General features: G+C 40.9%; 1 protein-coding gene across 1 annotated transcript in view; it reads left to right on the plus strand.

The window, feature by feature from the left end:
• GPR158 (G protein-coupled receptor 158) overlaps nt 1-25,791 on the plus strand; it is a 216,581-nt gene that overhangs the window by 13,809 nt on the left and 176,981 nt on the right. The window contains exon 2 of the mRNA XM_063452566.1: nt 13,663-13,768. Within this exon, the coding sequence (XP_063308636.1) occupies nt 13,663-13,768 (106 nt within the window). The remainder of the gene's footprint in view (nt 1-13,662; nt 13,769-25,791) is intronic.

The following is a 25,791-nucleotide window of genomic DNA, read 5'->3' on the forward strand; positions in this document are numbered from 1 at the left end:
GAAACCCCACTATTAGCAGGATTAATAAAAACCCATCCTAAAAAAATCCTACAGATCACAGATGGGAAAAGGAGAGGACATCATATATACTTATACTATATCTTATTATTAATCCACATCTTTCCACCTAAGGACTGTAGGAGTCTTTGGAATTCCATTCTTAGATCCTTTCATTTAGTAGGGAGCCTACATGTTTGGTTAATTTTCTAATCCATTTACAGCTGGGAATAGGGAATAAGAAGGCAGTTGTGCAGTGCCTGACAGTACAAGTACTACTTGTCTGGTGGTAGCTCAGTGTTGCCAGCAACCATTTATATTGTTGTATACATCAAGTTGGGTCATTAAAATTCCTGACTTGATCACTAGAGTCATCCAGTTGAAACTGTAGGAGGAAGGGGGTGGCACAAGAGATAACAGAGTAAAAACTGGGAGGAGGGCACTAATAATTTCTACCACTAAACCATATTAGTAGTGATTGCAAGGGGGGTAGAGGCTGTAGTGGGTGCAGCAGAGGGATAGTGGCTGTATTGGGTGCAGGGGAAGGATAGGGATTGTGGTGCGTGCAGGGGGTAATAAAGGGCTGTTGTGGGGTCAGGAGGTATTTGGGTCTGTAGTGGGTGCAGGGGATATTAGAGGCTGTAATGAGTATGTGGGCATAGGTTCGGTAGTTGGTGGAGGGGTAATAGAGGCTGTAGCTGGTGCATGGGGTATTAGGGATTTTAGAGGGTGCAGGGGTAGAGATGTCCCGAATAGTTCGCTGGCGAATAGATCCTGGCGAACATAGCTTGTTCGCGTTCGCCACGGCGTGCGAACATATGCGATGTTCGGTCCGCCCCCTATTCGTCATCATTGAGTAAACTTTGACCCTGTACCTCACAGTCAGCAGACACATTCCAGCCAATCAGCAGCAGACCCTCCCACCTCCTGGACAGCATCCATTTTAGATTAATTCGGAAGCTGCATTCTTAGTGAGAGCAGGGTCAGTGTAACTGCTGCTGATTTAATAGGGAAATCGATAGCTAGGCTAGTGTATTCAGTGTCCACTACAGTCATGAAGGACTCATCTGATCTCTGCTGTAAGGGCAGCACCCCAAAAAGCCCTTTTTAGGGCTAGAACATCAGTCTGCTTTTTTTTCTGTGTAATCTAATTGCAGTTGCCTGCCTGCCAGCGTGTGTGTCAGGCTCACAGCGTATACTGTGCCCACTTGCCCAGTGCCACCACTCATATCTGGTGTCACAATAGCTTGCAAAAAAAAACAAAAAAAACTTTTTTGACTGTAATATAATAGCATTCAGTTTCCTTCACATGTGTGCGTTTCAGGGCCTGCCAGGGCACAGTGTCACACCATTGCAACTCATATCTGGTGTAACAGTAGTGTACACTAAAAAAAATAATAGAAATTTGACTGTGAAATAATAGCAGTCAGTTTCCTTCATGCGTGTGCGTTTCAGGGCCTGCCAGGGCACAGTGTCACACCATTGCAACTCATATCTGGTGTAACAGTAGTGTACATTAAAAAAAATAATAGAAATTTGACTGTGAAATAATAGCAGTCAGTTTCCTTCATGCGTGTGCGTTTCAGGGCCTGCCAGGGCACAGTGTCACACCATTGCAACTCATATCTGGTGTAACAGTAGTGTACATTAAAAAAAATAATAGAAATTTGACTGTGAAATAATAGCAGTCAGTTTCCTTCACATGTGTGCATTTCAGGGTCTGCCAGGGCACAGTGTCACACCAGTGCAACTCATATCTGGTGTAACAGTAGAGTACATTTAAAAAAAATACAGGGGGCTTGTTGTCACCTTTCGGGGACCCTTGGTGTTGTACGTGGCTGGGTGGAGGAAGAGACCTTCAATGACATCAGTGAGGACAAGGAACGGGACATGGCTAGCTTGGTATCCAACCTTGTGCAAATGGGGAGTTTGCGGTTGTGCCAACGGACTGTTTGCGGTTGTTTGCGGTGCGTTAAATGGGGAGTTTGGTCTGTCACCGTGAAGCGGGCGTAACCCTTACACTACCTGATCGATACGTTATTCCAAACAATTTAGGAATGTTAGGTGATTTATGGATTAAAACCAGACTCTGCATCAACTATGTAATTTTCCATGGGAGTTTTGCCATGGATCCCCCTCCGGCATGCCACAGTCCAGGTGTTAGTCCCTTTGAAACAACTTTTCCATCACTATTGTGGCCAGAAAGAGTCCCTGTGGGTTTTTAAATTCGCCTGCCTATCGAAGTCTATGGCGGTTCGCCTGGTTCGCCCGTTCGCGAACATTTGTGGAAATTTGCGCTCGCCGTTCGCGAATGGAAAATGTTATGTTCGGGACATCTCTATGCAGGAGATGAATAGGGACTGTATTGGGTATAGAGGGCATTGTGGCTGTAGTGGGTGGAGGGGTTAATAGTGGTTCCTTTGAAGAACTTTGCAGAAAAACAGGCAATATGAAAACTCTGAGAAAAAGGCAAACGATCAGATAAAACTCAATGGCTTGTCCGAGAAAACTCAATTGCTTGTCCTTTGGTTAATCCCCACTCAGGTCACAAAAAGGTAAAAAGGTTTTTGCTAACTTATGCCATTACAGAGAGAACCTATACCAATTGCACATCAGATTGATCCTGCCAATAAGGGTAGTCCTGATCCAAATTCTAGTAAGTCTCCTCTGCACTTGAGATAAGCAACTCCAGATGATTGTTCCAGCCTTCTTTGGGCCTTGTCAGTGTGATGTATCTAATACCCCTGAGGGAGCACAGGGCCCACATGTGAATTACCCATTTACTTTAGTGAGACCCTAAGTAAATGCATGCAGCAAAACAGAGACTGTGAGAACTCTTAGAATTTGAAGAACTGTTTAAAAATTGGCAAATTATAGTTAAAGAGACACTATAGGCACCAAGACCACTTCATCTCATTCAAGTGGTTTGGATGCACTGAACTGTTCCCTTAACCCTGCAACATAAAACATTATAGTTTCAGAGAAACTGCACTGTTTATATTGCAGGGTTAAGATGCCTACCAGACATCCACTAGAGGCTTTTCTTGCTGTTTCGCAGGAGAGCGTGGAGATGTTGAACGTCAGTGCTGCACACTGTGCAGCACTGACCCAGGAATCACCTCTAGTGGCCGTCTGAATGATGGTCAAAAGAGGTGTTACTAGGCAGTAATATAAACACTTTTCTCTGAAAATGCAGTATTTAAATTTAAAAACCTGCAGAGATATGCTATATACACTCGAACCACTACATTAAGCTGTAGTTGTTCTTGTGACTATAATGTCCCTTTAAGCTGGAAAGGTTTTCCTCCTAGACTAATGCTGTCACAGATTACAATAGACAATATAGCAGAAATCACAGTTTAGTGAATATACCCGCATAGAATGCCTTTCAGATTTAAACAATAGTCCACTTTTCTGGCAAAGACATTAAAATACAGTGCAGACATTCACCTTTCTACCATGATTGATTTCTCCTATCAAGATCAACAGGGGGCTCAAGTTATTTAATTAGATTTTCAAGCGTAAGGGACATGTTTGCAAATGATCTGGGGCCGTGAATATCCTCTAAGCCAGCTGGATAGTTGATGCTAATAGCCGAGTAGTGATCTTAAAAAGATACCTACAGAATAATCTCTTTTGAATGTTATTAGCCTCCCAAGGTCAGCTAATATAAACTCTTTGCAACGCTAACATTACGTTAGCAAACAGTTTAATTTCAATATCTAGAAAATTAGTTATTTTTCATTTTTCTTGTAAAACATTAGATGTTAAAAATGTGTACAATATTATTGATGGTGTAAAGTTATTTTTAGTGATAATCCACAAATATGTTATAGAGGCAGTTTTCAGAAATACAATGCAAAATTAGCTTGAAATAATATTTATAGTTCAAGTACTGTAAATACAATTCTAAAGTGTTCAAAATCATTATTTCCATTTAAGGTCCTTCCCTCCGGCTGTCCTACAATAAAGACTTCTTATCTCTAATCTAGCGGTTAGAGCAGCGGTTCCCAAACTGTATGCCGCTGCGCTGCCGCAAGTTATTTTCCCGGTGCTATGATGATAACTGTGCCTCCCTCTCCTCTGCCGGCTCTGAAAAATCTCCCTCTATGGCCCGCTAGCCCTTTGCTGACAGCAGGGAAAAAGGGAGAGATGTCCCTGGGGAGCTCTAACATGCAGCTCCGCCGGGTTCTCCTCTTGCGAGCTTGGAGCGTTGCCACGGTTACCACAACAACGCTCCTAATCTCGCCAGTGCCCCTCTCAAGATTAGGTTCTGAATCTGCGCTTGAACGGCAAGCATTTCTGCCTTCCATGGGCCCAGTATATGGCGCTGCGCTGTACATATATACAACCTAGAATGTTTTTTGACTTGGGGCGCCTTGGAAAAATATTAAAATATTAACAGTAAAATATTCAAATATTAAGGGCGCCTTGAACCTAAAAAGTTTGGGAACCACTGGGTTAGAGGGTACATTGTTACAACTTCTCTGCACCCATGAAATGATCACTAGTGATGAATGATCTCCAAGTCAATCCAATGCTTCCTGCAAAGCACCTCTTCCCCTATGTGCAAGAGAAATATATGTATCTGTAGACACTTTTATAAGATAATGATACTATTAGGGGTGTGGGGTGGAGGGGGTAGGGTGGCATTGTTAATTCATAAAAGTGTTCCTTTAAACTATAAACTATCATATAACATACACATACACATTTTCAGGCACACACAGACATGCACATCATCTGACACACAGGTACACATTGTAACACACAGACAGGCAAATACAATGCCAGTCATACAAAACCAAGCACACACGAACATACACACGCCAAGATATAGCCGCACACATACACACTAGCAGACACACAGCTGTACATTCACACACACAGACACACACACACACACAAAACTCGTAAAGACCAAAAAAGCCTCCACATTTGAATTAATACTGATTAATCATCTTATTAAAAATAACATACATTTCATAATATTAGTCATTGAGAAACATGTATTAAGAAATCATTTTTAATGATATGAATAGACAGCCCTTATGTTAGATACATTTGAATTTACGTTTTTTGCATTGTTGCAAAAAGTGTCATTCCTTTTTTCTATTTGATTTTCCAACGTCCTTCATTTAAACATTTTTGGATAATCCTTTCAAATGATCACAATCTGTAAGATCTGTGAAATCAAATCAATATTTGAAAAAAACATCAATACATACTTTAGCATTTTTTTTTTTTTACATTTTTATTAATCAAAATGCTTTCGATTACATACATTAAAGGAAAACCAAAGATAAAATATGGCTGGGAGGATTCAATTACCTCTACATATACTAACTCCAGTGCTGATGTCTCTCCGCAATTCACAGCCACTCAACATTTCAAAGGTTGAACAGAAAGGGGCGCATACGATGCATTCTGTGATATTTTGTGAATGAGATTATATGAAATTATCAAAACTATGAACTTTTGACATGTCTGTTGTATCATCAGAATTTTAAATATACTTTATTTTTCATCAGACAAAACTGCAGTTAACAGAACGTGTGCGTAGAATAATCAGTTGAATGATGTAATTGCACCTAAGCTTTTTTAAGATTGTTGCAGTACTAGAGATATTTATTGTAGATGCTCATCATTCTGATATTCAGTGGAATAAATGGTGACTATATACAAAGAAGTATTAGAAATCCATCAGTGGCAACAGCATTGTACTATAGGTTGGATAATGGTATATTTGCAATGAGCGTTGTAAAATCATGGCCCCTGGGGCAATTTGGGCAATTTGGACTGAAGGCATGGAGCTCACAGATAAATGTCCTAGTTGTCTAGATTTTTGTTGAGGCTGAATACTCATTCTTTGGTATAATTCTAAGCCATCATATCATGTGAGGTTGAAATAAAACATCTATCAGTCCCTAAAAGAAAAACCCAAGTGTCAAATCTACATTACCCAACTTGAGTATAAGCCAGGAATAGTAAGTATGTTTTACCGGACCTTGGAATGGGTTTTCCATACAAAAAAAAAAAGTGTAAAGGTGATACCAGCCAAGATCAGGTTACTACAAGATACATATGGGAATGAGATAGAACTAGCCAGATCAGGATAACAGAGGTCAGGAGGTTCAATAAACAAGCCAAAGTTGAATAACCAGAAAATAACAGAATATATAACACACTATACAAGGAACCAAGAGGAAACCACGACAGGGCAAAAACTATGGGGCTGAAAGGTTTACTTAATCACCAAGGTGAACACTGATTGAACCACATCACCTCTGCAACCCCAAAGTCTGGGAATGGGTCACAGTGATGACGTCGCACTTCTATAACTGGAAATTATGCTGGGCATCAAATTTTGTATAAGTAGTAAGCAAGCATGCAGAGTTTTTGTCCCTATCAAAAATACTTTGCCTCCCAGGAAGGCAGTAGAGGACCAGAAGGTGCAGGTTCCCAAACAATGTGTGCAGGGCATGCCAGAAATGTGTGCATGTTGATTGGGTAAGTACCGCGGCATCAAAGAACTGTGACTCAGATATAGAACCAAAGTGAGCCATAACGTTGGCCATGTATAGCCTGCTTCAGAGTGTGAAACCTGTTTCTTAGAAGCCTTGTTCTCTTGAAAGCTTGTTCCTTCTATGCTTGGACATCTCTCATGTGGTCTGCATTACTTACCCTAATTTGAACTAACATACTGTAATTAGTTTTAGTTTTTTTAAGCAGAGCAAGCACACAGAGGAAAAAGTTTTTTTCCCCACTCTCATACTAAACTTTATGGGTAGTGCAAGTTTAATTTTTCTGTGTTTTGCAACCAACTTACATTTAAAACATGTGTGAAAAAGTCAGACATAGTTGATAGTCTTTTCTTTGTTTTATAATTCTCTATTTATGAATAGCAATATTGATCAGCAATAAACAAGTGCCAACCTTACAAATAAAGCACCTCCAAGGGAATAACAAGCCTTTATCTTGACAGAAAGGTTAACACCAGATAACAAATATAAAAAGAGAAAGAAAACTAGAAAGGGAAAATGCATGAAAGAATAGAGAGGGTAAAAGGAGGAGAGGACTGTCAGTTGGACTAATGAGCACTAACGCATGACTCAAAGTAAAATTCCAGTGTGACTCCAGTAACTCTGGAAGTCCATCGTTGGAGTCAAGATAATTTAAAATTGTTTGAGAGAGTCTTAGATCATTCCTATTGAATGGAATGAAATGGTCTGGACAAGAAACATAAGTTAGTAGTAGTCAATGTATGTTCAGCTGCAAGGGAGTTGAAGGAAACTATTGTGTTATTATTTAAAAAAAAAATAGCTAATACTTTGTAGTCCTGACTCCAACAGGTTCCTACAGTTTTGGCAAGTAGTCCAGGAAGTAAAATATTGTTTTGGAAATTGGAGTGAGGGAAGACGGGTTGTTACTTAGCTTATATTTAACCATCCGTTATCCCAAAATTGGAAATGAGATTTCAGATACTTCGGACCTATCCATCTTGGGAAGTCACATGAAAAATTGAACAAAGAAGACTCTAGTTCAACCCATCTTCTTGTATCATTGGAAAGTGCCAGGCCAGACCTATGGTCAACTGACAGCGTACTAATAAGATTTAATATAGACCACTTTATCAGACTTTTCTGGTACCTATAGACTGATCAGAAAAGTCGACAATGGCAAACTTCAGCCCACATATATCCCTCCACACCAATAGAACCAACAGGTCACATAATAAGTAAAGTAGAGGGAAGGAAGGTTCTTCTTCACTATGGGTTTGAGATATTTGCACCCCTAGACACACTTGGGATTAGCTGTCAAATATAATCCAAAGTGTTCTTGGCCAGAATTTAAAAATTGAATGTTGTTTTATGTAACCATGTATAATCTGGCAAAATCAAATCCAGGGGATATTAAAATATTGAATTATGGCCAAGAAACCATCTATCAACTGGAAAACAGAAGAAAGAGGATTGTTATCTGTTAACGATAGATGGAAGGATGTTGTTTGCTTATGCAAGACCAAATATTCCTCACTTCTAATATTAGATCCTGTAATATCGGGACAATATAATTAATTGTGAAAGAGATTACAAACAAAGAGAAGCTAGGAAGGGGAAGATATAGAATCCCTGTCTAGTTCAATTATGTATTTCAAAAGGGAGTCAATGGAACCCTTTGCTCTTGGAACTTGAACTCTTGTACTGTGTACGTAGATTTCACTGAAGCGTCATATCCTGGATCAAGAACCCTAATGTCAGAGGATCATAAACAAGAAGGTCCTCTTAAGCCTCTCGAATGTCTCCTCTGCAACTTAACAAAGAAACTAGGAAGGAGTTTGCCGAGCATACCAGATTATATCTGTCCATGATATATACCTGTCCATGATAAGTCCCAACTGGTCTGGACAAAAAATGTTAAGAACGTCATACATCAAAAAATAGGGAAATGGCAAATTTAGCAAGATACGTTTTTTCTTTTTATACAATAATGAAGGTATAATCTCTAAACAACATTTAAAACTTACCAATTTAATTTTTGTACTACTTGAATGCGTTCAATTCTTTGGTTGAAGCTAGTTTTCATTGACCATGTACATGTAGTGAATATGGAAGCTGCTATAATTCCGTACAGCTAATGTGTTTTATATTTATATTATTTCCAATTAGCTCCTGTAAAAATAAGCCTTGTTAATAGAAAGTGGAGATACATTGTCTGCATTCTAAATGCAATTGTTATTAGATATGACAAACTGTCGTTAATTGTGACAAATTCAAGTCATTACAACATTTGTCATCATTACAATCATGATTAGATTTATAATGATTTTGGCAAATTGCACAACACGGCAGTTTAAAATGCAAATTGTACTAGTTAAAAATAAATTTAAATGAAACTGGCACTATTGTGTGTACAATAAAAAATAATCGTGATGAACATACCCAGGAATTCATTGGAGTTCCGACCTTTCTCATTCTTTGTGAACCGGATCATACAGGGTCAAAACGGGGCAGTGGGACATGCTATAGATGACTTTTGGTGTGAAAGTGGGCAAAGACTAGATGCACATTTGCAAAATGTATTAGTATTTGGAAGGGATTGGCCATTTTAGTGTTTTGCCTCTGAGATACAGCAATGACCTGCCAATGGAAACAGCCTAAGGGACAAATCTTTAAAGTTCACAGATATGACAACATGGGTTATTCACCAAATGAACAAATTCTGACTACAATGGCAATTCTCAGATTTAGTAAGCCAAACGTGGTCAGGATTTGGTCAGTCCAACCAATTTTCTAACATTCATTCAGATGAGTTCAGAAAATTAGTAATATCCGCAACTGAACCAATTTACAGTGCAAAAATCCTGCATGGCAGCATATGATAAACCAAATGCATCCAGCAAGACGCACATTCGCAAATTATTATTCACTTGCTTTTTGCACGTGAATTGATCATTTGAAAAACCATTTAATTTTAGAACCTCCACCTGCCGCTCTTGCTTGGTGGTTGGGGGAATGTTAATATCTCCTTCCCCATGTTGTTTTTAACAGAGTTTCCATCTGCTGACCATGAGTGTGAGCACAGAAGTGGACAGTGAAATGCCAATCCTCGTTATTTAATTGTAAACCCTCATCAAATGTCCACAGATGGTGTCATGGGAAGGGACCCGTGCTACGTGTGCCCTGGTATTTTACAGGCCACATTCCTATGGGATTGGACCTTTCTTAGCAACTGGGCAGCAATCATTGTCCAGATGCTACTTTGTGATGACAGTGAGCAGCTATTGGTTGCTCACTGTTTGGTAGACATGCCTCCGACTGTGTCATGGTGGGTGGAAGCATATAGGAGATATTATACCTCCCTGATATTAATATGTGAATCATTTTAACCCCCGTAATATTTTTTTAAACACAAACACGGTTATACATTAAAGGCTGATAAATATGCTTTTGATGTACATTTATCAGCAATTTGATTTCAGTACATTTTGGCCAATTTTGGTCAAAACCAGTTGATATTTTTTTTTTAATTGCTGATTTGAAGTTATGGAGCACTGAGTCTTTGTAGATTCCAGAAAAAGTTACAATATAGATGGCACCATTCGGGAACGCAACATATGATACAACATGTGATTTTGGAATATAGGTTTGCAAGTGCTATTAAAAACTTAATCTACGCTATAAACATTAAAAAAGTTCACACTTACTTTTTATAAAGAGAACATGCAAACACCTACATGAATCAACACTGAGCTATAATAAGATTTATTCCTCGGGAGATTTATTGTTTATTAAAGCAGCAGTAAGTATAAAAACTTTCCTGTTTAGCTTTACTTCTAACTTACTAAATATATTATTAATACCTTATACCGGGGCGGGGCCTGACCGTGAAACAGAGAGGACGCGTGCCTCCATAGCTCCGGCACAGGGGACCACATTAAACGTAATAAAAAGGAAAATAAGCGACTAAACTAAAACTAAAGGTGTAGGGGCACGATGAGAGGAATACACAGATACCTGTCAAGCGACATTCCATGAGACGTACACCCGATACCAGGAAACGGCCTCCAAGCATGGCAAGCGCGGGAGAGACGGCCGCTCTCCTGCCACCAAAAGTGGCTGGAAATATAGCCAGGAGCCCTCGTTACCCCCCCTATGCCCCGGCGGGGGTTATCCCGAGCCACCCTCACAAGAGCCCATGGACAAGCCGACCACACACAGAATGACCACAAGGTCTAGGCGGCACACCTAAGGCCCAAAATATGGCGGATGCTTCGCTTACCACCATCTCCTGCACTGCCGCCAGCGAAACCGAGCTCAGACTTTGCATTCTGGGCCAAGCTGGAGGCACTTCAGAGACCCCCGGAACCGGCAACAACACCCGACGGCACACCAAGGAGTCGGGAACAGAAGGCCAGGAAAAGGGGCACGGAAGTTCTCCCGGACTCCCTTACCAAGGCGTCCAGGCAACGGAGAGAGGCTGAATTAAAGGCTGCTGCTCGGAGACACACTGGGGGCAAACGTGGTACGGGAGCAACAACCCGAAAGAAGGCAACGCAAGCTTGCAAACAGCAAAGGCCACACCGCCTACAAACAATGGCGATACCACAACCCCGGAGAATCACAGCACAATATGGCCGATCGGTAATGCCGGAAAAAGCAGCAACCTCAGAGCACTTGCAGCGGACCCACAGCGGCTCACAACTACAGCCAAAAGTAAGACCTACGACCGGGACTGTGACTTACCCAATGAACGAACCACGCCACCCCATGGAAGACACAGCTGCCTGCACTCTCGGATCACCAAAAGCGAGACACAGAGCACCATACCGGGACGTCATTGTCGCCCCGCAAGGCATCGGCTGACAGCAGCATTACCTAGGACCCTGGGGGCTCTCTTTGTTTACTTTCTCACCGCCCATTTTAGTTTTACTTTCTATGTTTATGCCAGCCTTGCGGTCACCTGTGAACTGGATCACTTATTAGACCAACATAGTCAGTAATTTACATCCCTGAAGCAAATCACCTGTGAATTCATGGTATTGTATAACCTACAGCTATGTTTGAACCATAACGTTGATAATCCGATACTATGACACCCCTTTCACTCTGTGTCTATCCCTTGGCCCTCCTTTCCTGTCAGGCTCCTCTTGATCCTTAACTAAAGCGAGCACCCAAGCAGTTGTAAATATGGCATAAGTATACCTGTTTGACCTCCTTAGGAACGCAAAGTCATGTAGTTAACATGATTGTAAACGTGACCTAACTCCTCATAAGCATGTCTAGCTTAGCATGTCTAAACCAACTCATCGATGTTATGTAGTTAGTTACTCTCATGTTTTCCTAAAAGTAAAATGTGCTGTTTAATCTGCCACACTTTAAAATACTAAAATGTTATGAAAAAGCCTATAGCAGCTGTTGTGGCTCTACAAGCCTGTTGTTACCTCATGCACAATAAAAATAAAGAATAATAAAAAAAAATACACTATACCATGCACAGAAAAGTTTGGCTGTTCCTATAACTAACGTATTATGCATCATCTACATTAGGGCTAAACTCATTAATAAATTATCAGGTGATAATGTTGGTGTCCTGTTTTGCCCTTCAGTTGGTCTTGATGTCTTCCTGAATATCGCACATCCAATACTCAAGGTGAAGGTGCAGAATGTTTCTGTTCATCTTGTAAAGAATTAAATATATTAATTTAAGCAGAAACAGACAACAGATGGATCTTTTTAAGTGGTTCTTTTCGTCATTGCAAGTGCAGTTGTAGAGGAAGTATTATAATATGCAACTTTTTTGCGGCATGCGTTGTTTTAGGAAACATAAGCTTGCAAACAGCAAAGGCCACACCGCCTACAAACAATGGCGATACCACAACCCCGGAGAATCACAGCACAATATGGCCGATCGGTAATGCCGGAAAAAGCAGCAACCTCAGAGCACTTGCAGCGGACCCACAGCGGCTCACAACTACAGCCAAAAGTAAGACCTACGACCGGGACTGTGACTTACCCAATGAACGAACCACGCCACCCCACGGAAGACACAGCTGCCTGCACTCTCGGATCACCAAAAGCGAGACACAGAGCACCATACCGGGACGTCATTGTCGCCCCGCAAGGCATCGGCTGACAGCAGCATTACCTAGGACCCTGGGGGCTCTCTTTGTTTACTTTCTCACCGCCCATTTTAGTTTTACTTTCTATGTTTATGCCAGCCTTGCGGTCACCTGTGAACTGGATCACTTATTAGACCACCATAGTAAGTAATTTACATCCCTGAAGCAAATCACCTGTGAATTCACGGTATTGTATAACCTACAGCTATGTTTGAACCATAACGTTGATAATCCGATACTATGACACCCCTTTCACTCTGTGTCTATCCCTTGGCCCTCCTTTCCTGTCAGGCTCCTCTTGATCCTTAACTAAAGCGAGTACCCAAGCAGTTGTAAATATGGCATAAGTATACCTGTTTGACCTCCTTAGGAACGCAAAGTCATGTAGTTAACATGATTGTAAACGTGACCTAACTCCTCATAAGCATGTCTAGCTTAGCATGTCTAAACCAACTCATCGATGTTATGTAGTTAGTTACTCTCATGTTTTCCTAAAAGTAAAATGTGCTGTTTAATCTGCCACACTTTAAAATACTAAAATGTTATGAAAAAGCATATAGCAGCTGTTGTGGCTCTACAAGCCTGTTGTTACCTCATGCACAATAAAAATAAAGAATAAAAAAAAAAAATACACTATACCATGCACAGAAAAGTTTGGCTGTTCTTATAACTGACGTATTATGCATCATCTACATTAGGGCTAAACTCATTAATAAATTATCAGGTGATAATGTTGGTGTCCTGTTTTGCACTTCAGTTGGTCTTGATGTCTTCCTGAATATCGCACATCCAATACTCAAGATGAAGGTGCAGAATGTATCTGCTCGTCTTGTAAAGAATTAAATCTATTAATTTAAGCAGAAACAGACAACAGATGGATCTTTTTCAGTGGTTCTTTTCGTCATTGCAAGTGCAGTTGTAGAGGAAGTATTATAATATGCAACTTTTTTGCGGCATGCGTTGTTTTAGGAAACATAAAGAAATAATGGAAATTTTATATGACTGTGAAGCAGAGTGAGAATTACTCTTGTTAATTATTGCAGGGGAGTACTTAAAGTGGATGTTAACTTGCAAAAAATCGACATTGATCAATGCTCCAATGATGGATGGTTTTCGGGAACTCACAGATGTCAACACAACAGCTCAAAGGTAAGAAATCCTTTTGAGTGATTTTGCATGAGTTGTTCAGCCTTGCATGCAATGGGCAGAAATTGAAATAATGTGCAAATGGGGGTGGGGGAGAGGGGAGGGGATTATAATTTTCATCTTCACTAGTTATGAAAAATGTCTAGTAAATGCATGTATTTTTTTAAATAGTGAGTTGTGTTGAGCAAACAACTGACCTGAATAGCAGAATTGGACAAAATCTCCTTCTGGTATAAGTTAGAATTAATTAGCAATAGTGCTGTTATGGTCTTCGTTTTCAAATTGGTTATTGACTCAATTCACTGCTTAGTGAACAGACCCCTATGAGCAATGCAGCGTATTTTGCTCATATAAGTTTAAGTATATATAAGATTACTCCTAAGCACAAGTTTAAGTCTACGATGACAGACGTTTAGTGAAAATGTAGAATATGCACAAATAAACAAAAAGTTATATATTTTATAATTGAAGGTTACTTTTTTTGAATCTCTTAATTGCAAAAAATATTTAATACATATTGGCTCTGGTCACAATTCAATCTTTTTCTTTTACATGCTATATGCCGATCTACCTTGCCATGTATTATCTAAATATAATATTTTAACAGGTTAATCACTAAAGGGAGAATTGTTTGGAGTTCAAAGTGATTTGAAAGTGAATTTCAAATGTAAGGCCAAATTAGCTGAACTGTTAGCAGAGCTGACTTTGAGAATTTTTACAATTCAGCTATCTTGGCCTTAACCCCCTCACTACCAAGTGGTTTGCTGAAAAAACACCCAGTAATTTGAGTGTCCTGGAATGTAGTTTCAACCCTTTTTTGTATAATCTAGAATAATGCCCTATTGGCGTTGTTCTATCTGTTTCCCCCAAGGTAAATGCTCAAAGAGGTTTACTTACCTCAATCCAGCACTTTGCGAAGCACCCTGGTGATGGCCGACGCACCCCGGCGATGTTCGACGCAGCCCCATTCTCTCATTAAGAAACCCTTGGTTGGAGGATTTAATGGGCTCAGAGTGCATGTGCAAGGGGAGAGGGAGGTAAACAAAAAAAAAATAACTGGGTTGATGGGAGGCGGGAGGGCTTCGTTCAGTGTGGGTGGGAGGGAAAGAAGGAACACAAGAGTAGCAAGAAGCTGTTACGTCTGTTGGCAGCGTAAATTATGCACAAAAATATTGGAAAGAGGTACCTGAGGAAGACGCAGATTGCGTCGAAATGCGTTGTGCTAAGACTGTGGACTCTTTATGGCACCAAGTCAAATGGAATGTAAGACTTTATAATTTTTGTTATGTTGTAAAACTTGATCTTTTATCTTACATTTGGTGCCTCTTTCCAATATTTTACCCCTGAGGGGGAAATCTCCTATCAGTAAGATCCTGTGAGACCTTGGGAGGTCACCCTACATTTCACTCTCTAAGCGTACTTACCTGAGACAGTTTTGTATACAGGCTCTGGGAAATGTGAGTGTGATACTTATAAGTGTTTATATATATATATATATATATATTCACTTATTTTACTTGCTGTATTGCCCTATGAGATTGTATGTCTGATTTTTCCTAGGGAATATCCAGGAACCTATAAAGGATATATACCGTATATACTCGAGTATAAGCCGACCCGAATATAAGCCGAGGCCCCTAATTTTACCCCCAAAAACTGGGAAAACTTATTGACTCGAGTATAAGACTAGGGTGGGAAATGCAGCAGCTACTGGTAAATTTCTAAATAAAATTAGATCCTAAAAAAATTATATTAATTGAATTTTTATTTGCAGTGTGTGTGTATGAGTACAGTGTGTGTATGAGTGCAGAGTGTGTGTATGAGTGCCGAGTGTGTGTGTGAGTGCAGAGTGTGTGTGTGAGTGCAGAGTGTGTGTGTGAGTGCAGAGTGTATGTGTGAGTGCAGAGTGTATGTGTGAGTGCAGAGTGTGTGTGTGAATGCAGAGTGTGTGTGTGAGTGCAGTGTGTGTATGAGTGCTGTGTGTATGAGTGCAGTGTGTGTATATGAGTGCAGTGTGTGTATATGAATGCAGTGTGTATATGAATGCAGTGTGTGTGTGAATGCAGTGTGTATATGAATGCAGTGTGTGTGTGTGTGTGTGTGAATGCAGTGTGTATATGAGTGCAGTGTGTGTGTGTGAATGCAGTGTGTATATGAGTGCGTGTATGAATGCAGTGTGTATATGAATGCAGTGTGAGTGCAGTGTGTGTGTGTGAATGCAGTGTGTATATGAGTGCAGCGTGTGTGAATGCAGTGTGTATGTATGAGTGCAGTGTGTGCAGTGTATGTATGAGTGCAGTGTGTGTGTATGAATGCAGTGCGTATATGAATGCAGTGTGAGTGCAGTGTGTGTGTGAATGCAGTGTGTATATGAGTGCAGTGTGTGTGTGTGAATGCAGTGTGTATATGAGTGCAGTGTGTGTGTGTGTGATGCAGAGTGTGATGCAGAGCCTTGGTGGGGGGTGGGCATTTTAATATATTTTTTATTATTATTATTTTAATTTTTTTTGTTATATTATTTTTTTTATTATTACTATTTTTATTATTATTGTATTATTATTATCATTTTTTGTTATATTATTAATTTATTTTTATTACTATTATACATTTTTTTTGTCCCCCCTCCCTGCTTGCTAGCGTGCCAGGGAGGGGGGCTCCTTCCCTGGTGGTCCAGTGGGATTGGTAGTTCAGTGGGGGGGAGAGGGGGGCTGTGAGAGATGTTACTTACCTCTCCTGCACGGCGCGGAGGAGGAGGGAGCTGACAGGAGCTGCAGGAGAGGTAAGTAACATCTCTCACAGCCCCAGTCTGTATTATGGCAATGCAAATTGCCATAATACAGACTATTGACTCGAGTATAAGCCGAGTTGGGGTTTTTCAGCACAAAAAATGTGCTGAAAAACTCGGCTTATACTCGAGTATATACGGTACTTCTTTTTATTGTATTAACATTATTTGGAGTACACTGTTACTTAATCTTTTTAATGAGCTGTTCACTTTTTCTTGTATAAACCTTAAAGCCTTAAAGGGACTCTCCACTGCTCAATAAAAAAATACAAATAAAACAATCACTGATTAGTAGATGAAAACATGCATGCATTTAATTATGCAATCAGTGGCGTACATACCAGGGTCGCAGGGGTCGCGACTGCGACCGGGCCCGGCCCACCAGGGGGCCCGGCCGCCCCTGCGACCCGGTATGTACGCAATGGGCCACCTCCGGGCCCCCCGAGGCTGGCCCTGCTTACACCTGGCGGGCCCTGCTTTCACACCTGGCCGGTGCGAGAGGGAGCACTCTCCCCTGAGTGCTTCCTCTTCATCTCCCTCGCGCGCTGCGTACTGATACCGGCGCCGGAAGATGACGGAAGATGTTACTGTGAGTGTTAGTGTTACTGTGAGTGTTACTGTGAGTGTTAGTGTGAGTGTCAGTGAGTGTGTGTCTGCTAGTGAGTGTCAGTGAGTGTGTTACTGTATGTGTCTGTTACTGAGTGTGTTTGTGTTAGTGAGTCTGTTTGATGTCTGTTAGTGAGTGTGTGTTTGTCAGTGAGAGTGTATGTTTTGTGAGTGTGTATGTATGTCTGTCGCTGAGTGTGTCTCTGTCAGTAAATGTGTGTGTCTGTTAGCTAGTGTGTATGCGTCTGTTCGTGAGAGTGTGTGTGTGTCTTCAGCACTTACCTTTCTCCAGCGCCGGACTCCCTTGGCGCTGGGGATCCCTCCGCCGCTCAGCTCCGAATGCGCATGCACGTCAAGAGCAGTGCGCGCATTCAAACCGCCCATAGGAAAGCATTACTCAATGCTTTCCTATGGACGTTCAGTGTCTTAGAATCGCGGAAGCTCCTCTAGCGGCTGTCAGTGAGACAGCCGCTAGAGGCTGGATTAACCCTCAGTGAAACATAGCAGCTGATGTGATCTGGGTGTCTGTAGTGGTCCTTTAAGTGTGTGTGCATCTGCATGCACTGGTGTACATACCGCGGTCGCAGGGGTCGTAACCCTGCAACCCCTGCGACCAGGTGCCCGCCGCCATGTGTTGCGACCCCGGCCTGCGCAGAGTAAGCGTGCGGGGGGGGGGGGGGCACGGATCAATTTTCGCACCGGGGCCCCATAGGTCATGTGTACGCCACTGTATGCAATAGATCTCTAGTCTGATCTCTTTGAAACCCTCCCCTTCTTCCCGAGCCCAGACTTTCCGTGGCTGTCCAATCACAGGCTTCCAAAATAGCTCAGTGAGAAGTATTTGCAAGGCAGGTGCTCTGGGCTCTTGAGTTTAGATTTACTGAGCTGAAAAACTAGGAAGTAACAGGACAAGTTGTATGATTTACAGACAGGTGGGGGGGGGGGTGTAACCAGGTTAATTTATAAAAGTTCTAAATTCTATTAAAATTTGCACTTTTTGGAAAATGAAAAAAAAGAGAACACACTCTTCACACATAAAGCACTCCAGCAAACTAGAGTGCTTTATACGTCTGGAATATTTAAGTCAGAAAGAAAAATTATCCCACTTTCTTAAAACGAGTCTCTGGTGAGCAATTACAATGCATAGTTTTAAAATGATTTGTCTGCAAAGACTGCAGTGGCAGACTGTACCACCAAGCTTCTGTACACGGAACCCATCCATCAAACTCAGCAACAGCAGAGATCCCCCACTGACTACAGTGGAAGGATTTGGAAGAAAATGGCCTTGAAGACTTTAATGAGTGCCCCCCTTGAACAATTCTATCTTTCCAATACATTTCTTTGCAAAATCAGTGTCTAATTTGAATATTATACACACTTTAAATTTCCTTTACTGAGTTAATTTGACATTCAAGATTTATGACATAATTATATCTAATATTCAATTTCTCTTACATTTATACAATGTTTGTTTAGCGTGGTGTTTCATTTTCATCACTGGGAGTCAACTAATTGTGCTTTGCCTGTAATATAAAATGTACTTTTGCTTCATATAACTTGTTTTCTGAGACTAATTAAACCCAGCATGTAATTGACTTCCTGTAGTGTGTTGAAAAGTCCTATAATTCGTGGAATGAGTGGGCATGTGCAACTTTATTTTAAAAAGTATTCTTTTAATGCACAACTAGCAGTGAATGACTATTTTTTCTTTTTAGGTAAATTGTGTTGACCTCATAAGGGGTTGCAATTAATATATTTTTTTATTATTATCAATAACCAATTGCTAAAGTAGATCAATCTATATTTTCCACCTCTCTACTAATTATATTATATGTTTTACATGGTCAACAACAACAGTACAATATGAAGTGATGCACATAGGATCTTAGCTAACATGAGACACACCAAGTTCCATCACCCGATCTTTATGATCTTTGGTTTTTCTAATATGGAAAATATGGGAAATAATGCCATCTCGGCTATTCTGGAAACATTATAATACACTGTAAGAATTAAAGTTGATTTATTTCCCCTTTTATGTTTTTAGCTAGTGTTAGTAAGTGGTAAGGTAAAATATGGGGTTAATGGTTAGTGTTAGGGTACTGTATGGTTAATGTGTAGTGTAGGGGTTAATTTTTAGTTGTACTGTCGCGTATTTAAATACTGTAGGGAATAAGTGAATGTATATGAATATGTATGTGTACTTCAATGTGAGAATGTGTGTGTGATTTTCCTAGCAGACGGGGGTTGGGTGATGCAGGGAGACACAGAAGAACATTTTTCAGTTTGGGGTGGAGGCATAGCTATGTTAGATGTAATATGGGGTGAACATTTATGTTGCCACCCCCAACTATAAAAACAAACAAACCTGTGTCTCACTATGCACCCACCAATTCACATTTGCTAGGGAAATCACATGCATATACTCACATTGATGTACACGTACACGTACACATTCATATTCACATTTATATACACTCACATGGACACATGCACAAATACACAAATTGATAAACATACACACAGATTCATACGCAAACACATATACACGCACGCAGACTCATGCACAAATATATTCACATGCACACACATATATTATTATTATTATTTACAAAGCGCCAACAAGTTCCGTAGCGCTGTACAATGGGTGGACTAGCAGACAAGTATTTGTAACCAGGCAAGTTGGACACACAGGAACAGAGGAACTGAGGGCCCTGCTCAATGAGCTTACATGCTAGAGGGAGTGGGGGTAATGTGACACAAAAGGTAAGGGTAGGGTAGGGTAGAAAGGTAGGTTGCTAGGATGGTGTTAATTGAGTGTTTTGTTTTGATGACAGTTGCAGGAGCGGAATCAGGGTGCGGGGGAGGGAAAGCTGTTCACAGTTTAATTGATATGCTTTTCTTAAAGAAGTAAGTTTTCAAAGATTTTTTTAAGGTGTGGAGGTTGGGTGAAAGTCTGATAGAGAGGGGTAGGTGCAGCCCTAGAGAAGTCTTTCAGGAGAGCATCAGAGGTAGGAGTATGAACAGAGGTTAGACGTAGGTTTCCAGCAGAGCGTAGGGGCCTAGATGGGACATATTTGTGTAATAGTGAGGATAAGTATACCAACTCACATACACACAACACACATTCATACACACACACACAGACTCATACACACACTTAATTTTCACATTTTTCTTTTTTTTTGCCTGAGAGTGCATCTTTTTCTGTATAGTGTTTCTTGGTATTTGACTTTGGCTTGTATCTTGACAAATCTGATTTCTGTATTTCTATCCTTATGATTCTTTTAGGTCCAGATACACCAAGGACCAATATTATGCTATATCCTGTTTTCTCTATTCTGTCTCAGGTTTGAATGTTAGGATTTCCCTATCCTGACACAGCGTGTAATGTAATGCCATAAAAAAAATATCATATTGCACGGTTTAGCTGACACGGTGTAATGCACAAGACCTAATCTCAGTGCAGCACAAGCACATTTTCTGATAACATAAGAGTATAACTACAATCCATTAAATCAGCATTTTCTTTTTTTTGATATGCCAGGAAAGTGGTTGGATAGATATGCTACAACCGGTTCGGCTGGTGCTGCTGCATGGGGCGTGCACGTGGTCAATGCCCATTTGGGTATCCCTCACACTTACAGACACTTGATGGACATCACTGATCAGGAGGTCAGCCGGGCGGCACAGCCTTTTAACTATACAGCCGGACCTCTGTCAGATGGTGCTAGGAGGTAGTGAGATCAGATCACTTCCTCTCAGTTAACAGAGAGAACCGCGTGGGGAGGACTGGATGCAGAGATAATGGGCAGAGACAGAAGAGGCACAACAAGGAAAGTGCAGACTCCCAGCAGCTGTGGACTCCAATCATCCTCAGCCTGCAGAATTCTCTGAAAATCAGGGAAGCCAAGTTCCAAAAGATATGGAAACACGAGGGTGGCTGAAAATATGGAAATAATGGCTTGTGTTGATATTACTGTGTGTATCTGTCAGCCTGAGACTCTGTATGCATATCTGTGCCAGTATGTGTGTGTATCTGTATGTGTGACAGTGTGTATGTGTATCTGTGTATGTGACAGTGTGTGTTTGCATTAGTGTATATGTGAAAATGTACGTGTGTATCTGTGTGTGTATATGTATGTATATATGTGTGTGTGACAGTGTGTATGTGTATCTGTGTCAGTATATATGTATATCTGTGTGTATTGCAGTGTGTGTGGCGCAGTGTATGTGTATATTCATCCCAGTATTCAAACACCAACAAAATACACAAATGCACCCTTACTATCAATCACCAACACTACACACAAATACACAGCTGCATTTGAAAGCTAACACTACATACAAACACCACTGCATTCAAATGGCATTAGTACACACAAATACACTACATTCACACACACATAGTCCATACAAAAACATGCTTACATTAAGATGCACAAACACTGCTCACAATTGCAACATTGCTTGGTTGTAAAATGGTAGTTACCCAGCTGGCAGTTGAACAGTTGAAGATCTACCTTTTGGCCTTCCTTGTGCCCAGTGTCGTACTAAGGGCCGGCAGAGGGGGTGGTCTGCCCCGGGTGCCATCAGGTAGGGGGGTGCCACCAGGGCTGGCCAGGTTTGGAGTTCTGTGAGCTGTGTGGCGGCACTGGGCGCCATAGCAGCAGGGGCGCCGGGCAGCCGACACAGCTTACACACGCAGGGGCTGGGAATACAGCAGGAGCAGGAGACCTGGCTGCACGGAGAGTTGGGGCGGAGCTAGAATGGCCGTGGATTTCCTGCTTCCCCAACTACAGCACAAGAGGGACTGAATCCACTCCTCCTCCAGCCCAAGCTTACTGTAAGTGAGAGAGAGTGTGTGCTGTGTGTAACTGTGATTGTGACAGTCTTTGACTGTGTGTGTGAGACTGTCTGCCTGTGATTGTGTATGTGTGACTGTCTGCCTGTGTGACTGTCTGCCTGTGATTGTGTTTATCTGTGATTATGTGTATCTCTGTGTATGTGTTAGTAGATAGCTCCCTTGTGTGGTGACTGTCTGTGACTGTCTTTGACTGTGTGTGTGTGTGAGACTGTCTGCCTGTGATTGTGTATGTGTGACTGTCTGCCCGTGTGACTGTCTGCCTGTGATTGTGTTTATCTGTGATTATGTGTATCTCTGTGTATGTGTTAGTAGATAGCTCCCTTGTGTGGTTACTGTCTGTGAGTGTGTGTGTGACTGCCTGTGATTGTGTGTGTGTGTGTGGGGGGGGCTGTGTGTGTGTGTGTGACTGTCTGCCTGTGATTGTGTATGTGTGACTGTCTGCCTGTGTGACTGTCTGCCTGTGATTGTGTTTGTGTATATCTGTGATTATGTGTATCTCTGTGTATGTGTTTAGTAGATAGCTCCCTTGTGTGGTGACTGTCTGTGACTGTGTGTGTGACTATCTGCCTGTGTGTGTGTGACTGTCTGCCTGTAATGGTGTGTGTGTGACTGCCTGTGATTGTGTGCGTGTGACAGTCTGCCTGTAACTGTGTGTGAGTGACTGTGTGTGGGACTGGGACTGTGTCTGACGGTCTTCACCCTGCAGTGAGACGGCACCCGGGATATGGTGTCATCGCGGCCGCAGCGTCACTACAGGGTGTGCGAGGGACCTGTGCAGGAAGAGCACAGAGATCCCAACAGCAACCACTGACCACCAGGGACTGAGGCTCCACTCCAGCCCTTCGAGAGCAAGGTAGGGAGGCTGGGTGGACCTTTTTAAATATTAAATGTGTGTATGTATGTAATGTTTGTGTGTGTATGTGATTGTGTGTCTGTGATTGTATGTGTGTGGGTCTGTGATTGAGTTTGTGTATATCTGTGATTATGTGTGTGATTGTGTGTATCTCTGTGTATGTGTTTAGTAGATAGCTCCCTTATTTGGTGTCCTTAAATATTGCAATCCCACATAAGGATAACAAATAAGGGATTTATCTACTAAACAACTGAAAATAAGAAAAGGGCATTTTTAATTTTGATCCTTTAGCTGTTTAGTAGATAATTCCCTGACTTGGTGCCCATATGTGAGATTTCCATATTTGAAGATACCAAATTAGGGTGCAGTTTAGCAGATAGCTCCTTATTTGGTGTCCTTAAATATGGCACGCCCACAGAAGGATAGCAAATAGGGGAGTTATCTGCTATCTCAAAATCTCGCCAACACTACACACAAATACACTCATGCATTTCAACGTCAACAAACCCCACCATTATATATAACCAAACCACTGCATTCAAATACCACACAACACACAAATGCATGCTTGCATTCAAACGCCAACATTACATACAAACACACACCCTACATTCACTCACATATACTCCCTACAAAAACATGCATACGTTCACACACAAACACTGCTCAGTGCCAAATACATAAAAAAAAAAAATTGGGTTGTTTTTTACATTTAAAAGTTGAGGGTGGGTGCCAAAAATAGGACCTGCCCGGGTGCCAAATGCTCTAGGTACGCCCCTGATTGTGCCAGAGCAAGGGCCCTAAACAATTTGCACCAGGTTCCCTCTCTACATTAGTTCCACCACTGAGGTAAAGACTTTGCAAGTCTTTTATTGCACATAAACAAAAAAAAAGAGTCTCTAAACATTGTTCCTCTGTAATTTAACCCCTTAAGGACCAAACTTCTGGAATAAGAGGGAATCATGACATGTCACACATGTCATGTGTCCTTAAGGGGTTAAAGTAAGATGGTGTACTACAGTTTCTCTTTGCGCATCCATGAATAATTCAGCCACAAAGAGAACAACAACTATTGCTAAAAAGGAGTCCCAAATAACAGTGACTGATGCTCTACCTAACAAGGCAGCCTTCTAGAAAATATGAACTGTGTTCTGAAATGTGTTCCAGGCCTCAAATATGACTGGGTTTCCAGAGACGCAGCCACCAGGGGTAGTACATAGCTGACACGGATAGTTTTTGAAATGCTTTTCTGCATTTTCTTAATTCTCATCTGGCACTGAGTGGGTCATTTCTGAGCTTGATGTATTGATTTTATTTTTATGTTTCGCTGGATATTGCTATAGTAAACATTGCCTACGTTGCTTTTGCTAATGTTTTCCGTATAACTGGCATACATTCAGTTAACAAGAACTAGCCGTTCTAAATGTGTATTAGTCATAGCTAGCTCTTCACCTTTCATAACGCAGACAAATACAAATGGTCTGCCTGTGAAATCACATAGAATGGAGGTTGTGAAACCGTTTTACCTGGGACATGTTTCCATGGAAACACATTTCTCATCACACAGGAAAACATCATAATACCGTGAACAGTTCATTCATTCAGCAAAAAAAAAAAAAAAAAAAAATAAGGTCAGATTCAATTTGAGAGTTAGGCTTGACTGATTTATTCATAAAAAAAAAAAAATGGAAACATGATGATATTTTAAATATATCTTTTTACAATTCTGATGAATTGACCGTAATGATATAGCCACTTTGTAAAAGAAAAGAAAATCCATTTGTGAATTTGTCTAGTTCAATGGTAGGCTTGACTGATTTATTCATAAAAAAAAAATGGAAACATGATGATATTTTAAATATTTTTTTTTTTTTTACAATTCTGAGGAATTTACCGTGATGATATAGCCACTTTGTAAAAGAAAATAAATAAATCCATTTGGGAATTCGTCTAGTGGTTGGCAATCTTTGGCATCCCGGATGCCTTGGCATAGCATATGTGGCTCCCAGACACAAATCGTCACGCTGAGGAACTCCCCAGCGGGCCTGGAGTTCCCCTCTGCGAGCACAAGGCAATTTGTGGTCTGCACCACTGATGGGTTACCATAGCAACACTATCACTGAGAACTACCAGAGCAGAGAGAGAGATACAAGTATCGGAGGTGTGTACCACAGACTTCAACCACGAGACAACCAAAGATTCATTAATTCATGCTCCACTTACCGGGAGGTTGACATCTAAACATTATATTAATTTTTTTTAATAATATATTTTTTACTAGACATTATAGAGAGCCACAGTAAAGAGTCCCCCACAAGACACCACTCACTGCATCTGTTCTGAAAGACGCGACTTGAGCAAGTAAGATGCTTTTCATAAATCCGTTGCAAACTGAATCTTAAATAATTGCTCTTTATAAATTACTGACTTTGAGATTTTCCCCAAGTTGGCTATTTTACCCAAGATTACTTAAATCGGTCTCAAAATCTGTACAATTCGACCTTTTGTGAATGAACGCCTTAGAAAGAAAAAAAATATGTAATCTCACACACCATTACATTTCTAGTTAAAGTAGATAATAGATCATGCAGTAGATGAACACCCAAGAGCCTCACTCTCTGGTGGAATGTGTAAATTTAAATTAATGACTATATTCCAAGGTCATTGCAATGTTTTTTGGTTATACAGTACTTGTGTCTAATAAATTGGCATGCAATTTACAACATCACATCACAGAACATACATTGTTGTTTTCCAAAATAGTGCAGAACTAAAATGCCTTTAATAAAATATTGATAAAAAAATATTACAAACATATAACGCAGTCATCCCAAACGACCCTCTCTAAAACGTGGAGCATTATCTCTAAAACTGTGAAATATTAACAGTCACTGCGTAATTAATGCACACTATAA

This window comes from Pelobates fuscus, chromosome 4 (assembly GCF_036172605.1).
Source record: "Pelobates fuscus isolate aPelFus1 chromosome 4, aPelFus1.pri, whole genome shotgun sequence".
Lineage (NCBI taxonomy): Eukaryota > Metazoa > Chordata > Amphibia > Anura > Pelobatidae > Pelobates > Pelobates fuscus.